This window comes from Mobula hypostoma, chromosome 21 (genome assembly GCF_963921235.1).
Source record: "Mobula hypostoma chromosome 21, sMobHyp1.1, whole genome shotgun sequence".
NCBI classification, from domain to species: domain Eukaryota; kingdom Metazoa; phylum Chordata; class Chondrichthyes; order Myliobatiformes; family Myliobatidae; genus Mobula; species Mobula hypostoma.
In genome coordinates this window covers 42,588,938-42,597,800 of record NC_086117.1, presented here as the reverse complement: position 1 = coordinate 42,597,800, position 8,863 = coordinate 42,588,938, and the positions used below count along the sequence as shown (strand labels likewise).

The window sequence follows — 8,863 nt, the reverse complement described above, 5'->3', positions numbered from 1 at the left end:
TGGTGAGATGGCGGAAGTCCCGGAGAATTATGTGCTGGACTCAGAGGCTGGTGGGGTGATAGGTGAGGACACGACGAACCTTATCCCTGGTAGGGTGGCGCGAGGTTGGGGTGAGAGCAGACGTACATGAAATGGAGGAGATTCGTTTGAGGGCAGCGATGACGGTGGAGGAAGGGAAGTCCCTTTCTTTGAAGGAGGAGAATATCTCCATCGTTCTGAAATGAGTCAGCCACAACGTTAAGCTCTTTTAAATCGAGGCTTAAAATTTTTCTTTTCGCTGTAGCTTTTAACTAGAATCTCCTGCACTGTAAATTTTATAACCTTTTTTAAATTTATTTTTGTGTTTTTTTATTCTCTTTAATATTGTCCAAAATTTGATGTTTGATTATATCTTGTTCTATGTAAAGCACTTGGAATTGCCCTGTGTTGAAAGTGCTATACAAATAAACTTGCCTCACCCTACTCCAGTTGATAATCCCTCAGCTCCCTTACCAAGTACTTATTTCCCACACAAATCCATTTTAACCTTCGGAATTCAGGTGGGGATCTCCCAGTAGATTGCAATACTACATCAAATTGACAGGCAGTTTTATGCTCACCCGAGCGATATTCTAGTTTAACAAGTATCCATTCAATAGGAAAAATACTTCCTGCAGAAAATATTAAGGAGCAAGAGAACGACCAAATGTTATTCATTTGGCCAGTCATTGACCTCAGGGAAAGAAAACGCCTATTCATTTTATCTGTGCGTCCGGATACCCAATCTTTCAGACATTACAAACGGCATTTTTAGCAATAAGGTAAAACATGTCCAATGCATACACATTCAGGTACCGCCACTTGACCAAAGGCAAGAAGAGCATCTGATCAGTGGTTTCCAATATAAACTTCCCTGCACAATCATATTGCACTTGCAGACCCCTGCCTTTAGTCAGGGTCTGGTGATCTCTTTATTCAGACAGAAGTCTTGATTCACAAGGTGCAGACCCATCTTCTCCGATTACCACACGCCTCATTGAGGGGGTTTCTTATCTCCAACACAGCTACATATTGCAGGCTTCAATTATTTAGTAGGCTAGAGAGTCAATGCTTCTATAATGTAAAATGCAAGTTCATCTGACTAAGTCTGACAACTTTATGTATCTCTTCATTTTTCTATTTTACAGTCTCAATGGGGAATCCCATTCACAAGTCAGAATTTTTACTTGTTGGCTAACCTGTTGATCTTGCAGAATGTTCCCCATCAGAAATGTTCACTGAATAAGGTACTTTGTTAATGAGAAAACTGAGACATAGTTAAAGATAATAAAAACTAAACATTTATTGAAAATAAGCATGATACATTTTTTCCGGCAAAAATTATACAGCTCTCAAAAGTACTGGTTATCAAAAGTACTGATCATGAAAAATCACCACAAAGGTAACATTGTAACACTAAGGTGTTGGGGTGTCAGAGGAGTCATCAGGACTTCTATGAATTAGCCAGACCACAGAGAAACAATGAAAGGTGTAAACTATGGAAATCTTTGCTCATGATTTGAGGAGATACTGAAGGCACTGAGCTTCAAATGAACATGGAGGAATATTTGGGAAAAGTGCAGCAAGAGGTGATGTGTAGCACCTTAAACAAGGTTGATAAATCTAAAACTACTACAAATAAGTACAGAATTTCCTAGTCAGATCTTTCACAATTTATACATTTGGTTGGTCATTCATCCCAGAAATAAAATACTTTGTGTTTAAAATTTTCCATCAGTGCTGATTTTTGGCAAAATGGATGTGAAATGGCACAATCAATTACACATCAGCGTCTAATCCAGGATAAGGCAGCATAGAAACCAACAGTGCATAACCAGTATATACAGTCTGGAGCCAAATTTCATTTCAAAAATCCCCAGTAACTTCCTTCCACTTGTTCTTTTGGGAAAGTTTACATTTTAATAAATTGATTTCTTTCAAGAAAGCAAGTTTCTTTCAAATCACTCCAGAAAGATTCAGACGTACATGCACCTTGATGCAGGTGTGTAACTCTCCACTGACCAGCCCAAAGGACATTGTGAATTGCGACACAAATCTGCATCCTGCACATTGTGGTCATCAGCTGCAGGTTGGTCACTGTGAGCCGCCCTGTCTACGCAAAGCACTAAGCCAGCCAGAGGTACTTGATATTTCAAGATTTACAAAAACAGACTAAGAGAAAGGGGCAAGATAAAGGCAGAATTATTTTGAAAAAATTGACATGGTGGATAACTATACATTAAAAATTGATTTCTTCAGCATGTTGCAAGAATAGCACAGCTACATTATTCAAAGTTTGTTCTAGAATTACATGTAATATCAATCAGTATTTTCACCCCTAAATGACTGGGTCATCACCAAACTAGTCAGGATTTGTAGTGTTTCAGTTGTACACAGCCAAATAAATCAAGTTTATTTTTCTGCAGAACTAAACTCTGTTCCATTCTTACATTGGTTCAAAAGAGCACCAATGGTAACATGGATGGATCTGATTAACAAAGTGTTGGCTTTTTCCACTTAGTATCCCCATTTTTCTGACAGCAAGCTTCAAGTCAAAATGCATAGTGCCTCAGTTTTTAAACAAATAACAGTACATTAAAATTCCACCCTGCTCTAATTACCTCCATAAGAATAAAGTGGATGTGTTGCAACAAAAGTATTTGACTGCAGTACTCATTCCATCAGCTATAATCCATATATCAATAACAAAAGAGAGCAGTGGACCATCAAAAGGCGGCAATAATCCAAACCAATGAAATAGTTCGGTTCTTGGAATAATTAGCAGCTCAGATGGGGAAGTATTTCACTTTTCTTTACTTCCCTAACACTTTACCACTTGTTGAACGGTGCTGCCCTTTAAGTTCTATTGGGGAGAAGGACATGACTTAAAAGGCGGCTCAATGAGCAAGCACATTGTCCGCTGTCTTAAGAAACCAAACAGTAAAGTGACCCTTGGAGGAGAATATTTTGGTGTTCTACATTCACCATTGTAGGTCAGAGTAAGGCTAGGGAAAAAGCCAAGCAATCCACTAACCCGGCGGAAGATGCAGAATGAAAGCAACATTCTCATTTAACCGTGACATCTCCATGATGGAACAGACTACAAACTCAACTGCTCGAGATATGACAGATTATCCCAGCGTGTGAAACTTCAGTACAGTTATTTGAAAAAGGACGTTACCCATTTTATTCTAGCAGAACCACAGAAATCCACATCGTTGCTTTACAGACAGTTTTCCCATTCAAATGATTATGTGAAGAAGGCATCAAAAATGTTTTCCGTATCATTTAGAACTGAAACAGGACAAGTAATTTTAAGGAAAACAAAAGAATTGTAGATAATGAAATAAAAATAAAAAGGTGAAGATACTCAGCAGGTCAGGCATCATTGGAGGAGAGAGAACCATTTAACAATTTAAGTCATCTACCTACATTGGATCAGACAATTTCCTCAGAAAATGTTTTGATAAGCTAACAAATGATTATTGACCTGAAATGTTAACTCTCTTTCTCTTCTCACAAGAGCTCCCCCAGCCGCTCCAGCATTTTCTTTTCTGCTTTAGTCGTAAGGACTTGACTCCTCTTTCCAGTAATGTAGACTAATCACTTAATTGGTCAAGCCTATGATAGTCCCAAGCTTATTAAAAATACATTTAAAAATAAATTCAGGAAGACTATGTTCATTCCTATTGGTCCCAGAAAAAGATTTGTACTATGCCTGTGCAGATTCAGCAGCATCTAAGAAAATTAAAAGGAGTCTTCCAGTCCTCCAGTTGACAGTAATATAAATTCTCTCCGTGCCAATAAGGAATAAAATTCCTATCATAACTACCAAGTGATTCCACACAGCAATCTGGAATCAATATGCAAGTTTAAAAGTAATACAAGTCCACTGCACAAGTACAAATCAAGGATATCTGAAGTTCAGACTATTTTATTGGACGACAGGCTGGTATGGAGGCTGGACGATAGAGAGGTGAAAAATACAGATATGTTTCTTGCAACACACATAAAAAATGCTGGTGAACACAGCAGGCCAGCCAGCATCTATAGGAAGAGGTACAGTCGACATTTCAGGCCAAGACCCTTCATCAGGACTAAGGGTCCCGGCCTGAAAAGTCGACTGTACCTCTTCCTATAGATGCTGCCTGGCCCGCCTGGTTCACCAGCACTTTTTGTGTGTGTTGCTTGAATTTCCAGCATCTGCAGATTTCCTCGTGGATGTGTTTCTTGGTTTAGATTTAAAAATTGAAAAGTGTTCATGAAAAATCAGATACCAATAACGTCATCAAAATATACTATGAATGTTTTAAGGATGAAATGATCGAAAGTTATATATAGACACTAGTTATTAAGTGACTATCAATAGTTGTTAAGTATTGGTCAAGAGAGCATGGGAAGGCATGGCTGGGGCAGAGAGCCACGTGTGCAGAGGTGGGCAGAGACGGCCACGTGTGCAGAAGTGGGCAGAGACGGCCACGCTTGCAGAGGTGGGCAGAGGCAGGCAGAGAGGGATAATTGACCAAGCAGAGCCTCATTTTAGACACTAACCATTTTTTTTTTATGTTGATCCTCTCTTCAACAAAAAAAAACATTTGAGGCAACTATTTCTAAATTAAAATCAATGGGATTAATGCATTAATAGTCAAACTAGAATCCAACAAATAATTTGATGAGAATGTTACAAAGTATGAGAGAAGGTAACTACTTTACACGTGACTCCAGATAAATCAATGACTGGTGGGTTTAATCTGTGCTCAGACTTCAGTCTTTGCAGTTGCCTCAGCACCAATACATCATGCATCAGTATCAGTCTGCAGGAAGGTAAATGGCAACCATTCCCTGATGGTAATTAAGGTGCAAAAATAAACAAATAGTCTTTAAACTAGAGTCTGAACACACACATTAAAAGAGAGGGGAAGATAGATTTGATATATATATATATATAGGTATATTATTGTGTCTGTGTATTAGACCGTTGTACTGAGGACATTCATTCTTTAGGATTGCCACTGCTAGCTGGCGTTAATGACAGTGTTCTGTAATGTCCACCACAACAGCTTTCTTCCAGCTAAAGAGAAAATATCCAGCACCTGCGCCCAATGCCACTGCGATGCAGAGGTAACCATTGTAGGTCATGAAGACCAGCATGAGGAAGTAACTGATGACAACTTGTACAATATGCAGTCCAGTCTGGATGAGGTGGGGAATGCTGAACATCTGCTGTCTGCAAGCACAAAAAGTAAAGTTAGTGAAATAACATGGCTCTGAGTGGGACACGGGGTAGGTGACAAACTTGTGGGAACATTAGGAGGCACCAGTCACCGCTTCCACATGAACAGTGACTCTGAAAAGTTGTGAGTCTTTCAACCTCATCCCATAATTATTTTGCAATTACAACAGGATGAGTAAATAGAACAGACAAGAGAATCACCCAGGTTATATATACTGCAGTATTCCACTTAGAACCACAGAACATCACAGCACGGCAACAGGCCCTTCAGCCCATCTAATCTGTGTCAACCCATTAATTTGCCTAGTCCCATCCATCTATACCCGGACCACAGCCCTCCATATCCCTCCCATCTATGTACCTATTCAAATTTCTCTTAAATGTTGAAATTGAACCTACTGTACATCCACCACTTGTGTTGGCAGAGCATTCTACACTCTCACCACCCTGAGTTTCCCCATGTTCCCATTAAATATTCTCCCTTAATCCATGACCTCTCGTTGTAGTGCTACCCAATCACAGTGGAAAAAATCCTGCTTGCATTTACCCCGTCTATTCCCCCTTAATTTTGAATAGCTCTATCAAATCTCCACTCAATCTACCATGTTCTAAGGGATAAAGTCCTAACCTAGTCAACTTTTCCCTACTGCAAGTCCTCAAGTCCTGACAACATCTTTGTAAATTTTTTCTGCACTCTTTCAATCTTATGTACATCTTTCCAGTAGTTAAACTGTGCACAATAGGCCTCACCAACTTGTTACACAATTTGAAAATAACACCCCAATTTCTGTATTCAATACGCAAACACGAGGAAATCTGCAGATGCTGGAAATTCAAGCTACGCACATAAAAAATGTTGGTGAACGCAGCAAGCCAGGCAGCATCTCTAGGGAGAGGTACAGTCGACGTTTCAGGCCGAGACCCTTCGTCGAAACGTCGACTGTACCTCTTCCTAGAGATGCTGCCTGGCCTGCTGTGTTCACCAGCAACTCTTATGTGTGTTCCTTCTGTACTCAATACATTGATTTATGAAGGCCAATGTGCCAAAAGCTTTATGACCCCATTTATCTGTATGAATTATGGATCTGTATTCCCAGATCCCTCTAATCTAAATGTCCTACCTCTCACTATGCAAGACCTACCCTAGTTGGTCCTCCTAAAGTGAAACACTTCACACTTGTCTGCATTAAATTCCATCTGCCATTTTTCAGTCCATTTTTCCAGCTGATCCAAATCCCGCTACAAGCTCTGATAGTTTTCCTTGCCCCAATCTTGATGTCATCTCCAAATCTGCTGATCCATTTTACATTATCATCCAGATTGTTGACACAGTTATCAAACAACAACGGACACAGCACTGATCCCTTGGCATACGAGTCACAGGCCTCCAGTTAGAGAGGCAGACATCCAAAAAACTGCCTGGCTTCTTCTGCAAATCTCATTTAATACCTCATCTTGAATGCCAATTGACTGAACCTTTTAGACCAACCTCCCATGCAGGATCTTGTCAAAGGCCTTGCTGAAGTCCATGTAGACAACATACATACATTGCCTTGTCTTCATCAACTTTCCTGGTAACTTCCTTGAGAAAGCTTTTTATGATTGGTTAGGCACTAGCTCCCACGCACAAACCCATGTTGACTATCTCTAATCAGTCCCCATTTATCTAAAAGGGAGGGAGAGAAAAAACAGGGAATTATAGACCGGTTAGCCTGACGTCGGTGGTGGGAAAGATGCTGGAGTCAATTATAAAAGATGAAATTACGACACATCTGGATAGCAGTAACAGGATCGGTCCGAGTCAGCATGGATTTACAATGGGGAAATCGTGCTTGGCTAATCTTCTGGAATTTTTTGAGATTGTAACTATGAAAATAGACAAGGGAGAGCCAGTGGATGTAGTGTACCTGGACTTTCAGAAAGCCTTTGATAAAGTCCCACATAGGAAATTAGTGGGCAAAATTAGGGCACATGGCATTGGGGGCAGAGTATTGACATGGATTGAAAATTGGCTGGCTGACAGAAAACAAACAGTAGCGATTAACAGGTTCCTTTCGGAATGGCAGACGGTGACCAGTGGGGTACCGCAGGGTTCAGTGCTGGGACCGCAGCTGTTTACAATATATATTAATGATTTAGATGAGGGAATTAAAAGTAACATTAGCAAATTGCCGATGACACAAAGCTGGGTAACAGTGTGAAATGCGAGGAGGATGTTATGAGAATGGAGGGTGACTTGGACAGGCTGGGTGAGTGGGCAGATGCAGTTTAATGTGGATAAATGTGAGGTTATCCACTTTGGTGGTAAGAACAGGAAGGCAGATTATTATCTAAATGGAGTCAAGTTAGGAAAAGGTGAAGTACAACGAGATCTAGGTGTTCTTGTACATCAGTCACTGAAAGTAAGCATGCAAGTACAGCAGATGGTGAAGAAAGCTAATGGCATGCTGGCCTTTATAACAAGGGGAATTGAGTATAAGAGCAAAGAGGTCCTTCTGCAGTTGTACAGGGCCCTGGGGAGACCACACCTACAGTACTGTGTGCAGTTTTGGTCTCCAAATTTGAGGAAGGACATTCTTGCTATTGAGGGAGTGCAGCATAGGTTCACAAGGTTAATTCCCGGGATGGCAGGACTGTCATATATTGAAAGATTGGAGCGACTAGGCTTGTATACTCTGGAATTTAGAAGGCTGAGAGGGGATCTTATTGAAACATATAAGATTATTAAGGGATTGGACACGCTGGAAGCAGGAAGCAAGTTCCCACTGATGGGTGAGTCCAGAACCAGAGGCCACAGTTTAAGAATAAGGGGTAGACCATTTAGAAAGGAGTTGAGGAAAAACTTTTTCACCCAGAAAGTGGTGGATAAATGGAATACTCTGCCCCAGAAGGCTGTGGAGGCCAAGTCTCTGGATGCTTTCAAGAAAGAGGTGGATAGAGCTCTTAAAGATAGCAGAATCAAAGGTTATGGGGATAAGGCAGGAATTGGATACTGATTGTGGATGATCAGCCATGATCACAGTGAATGGTGGTGCTGGCTCAGAAGGCCGAATGGCCTACTCTTGCACCTATTGTCTATTGCCTAAATACTCAAATACTCAGTCCCTTAGAATACCTTTCAATACCCACTACTGATGTCAGGCTCACCAGCCTAAATTTCCTGGCTTCTTAGAGCCTTTCTTAAACAATGGAACAACATTAGCTATCCTCCAATTGTCTGGCACCTCACCCATGCCTAAGATGTTTGAAGTATCTAAGTTAAGGCCCCTGAAATATGCCTTAAGACAGGAAACAACTCCTCTTCTAATCTGTAAAGTGTCCATGACCTCACTGCTGTATTTCCTCATATCTATAGATTCTGTCCATCTCCCAAGTAAATACAGATGCAAAACGTCAATTTAAGATCTCCACCATCTTTTTGAGCTCCAGGCATAAATACCACTGTGATCATACTGAGGACCGATTTTGTCCCTTGCTATCCTTTTACTCTCAATGTATCTGTAGAAACCCTTGGGATTCTCTTTCACCTTGCCTGCTAGAGCAACCTCATGCCTTCTTCTAGGCTTCATGATTTCTTTCAGGAGGAAACCAGAGGTCCTCAGCGGATCAGAG

General features: G+C 40.7%; 1 protein-coding gene across 4 annotated transcripts in view; it reads right to left on the bottom strand.

The window, feature by feature from the left end:
• Window positions 1-1,314: 1,314 nt before the first annotated feature.
• slc31a1 (solute carrier family 31 member 1) overlaps window positions 1,315-8,863 on the bottom strand; it is an 83,986-nt gene continuing 76,437 nt past the window's right edge. For 3 of the 4 annotated variants that reach the window (XM_063073844.1, XM_063073845.1, XM_063073843.1), the window contains exon 5: window positions 1,316-5,245. In XM_063073844.1, coding sequence (XP_062929914.1) covers window positions 5,044-5,245 — 202 coding nt within the window. In that variant the 3' untranslated portion in view covers window positions 1,316-5,043. Of the gene's footprint in view, window positions 5,246-8,863 lie in introns of all 4 variants that reach the window. The other variant, XM_063073842.1, reaches the window with a different exon arrangement.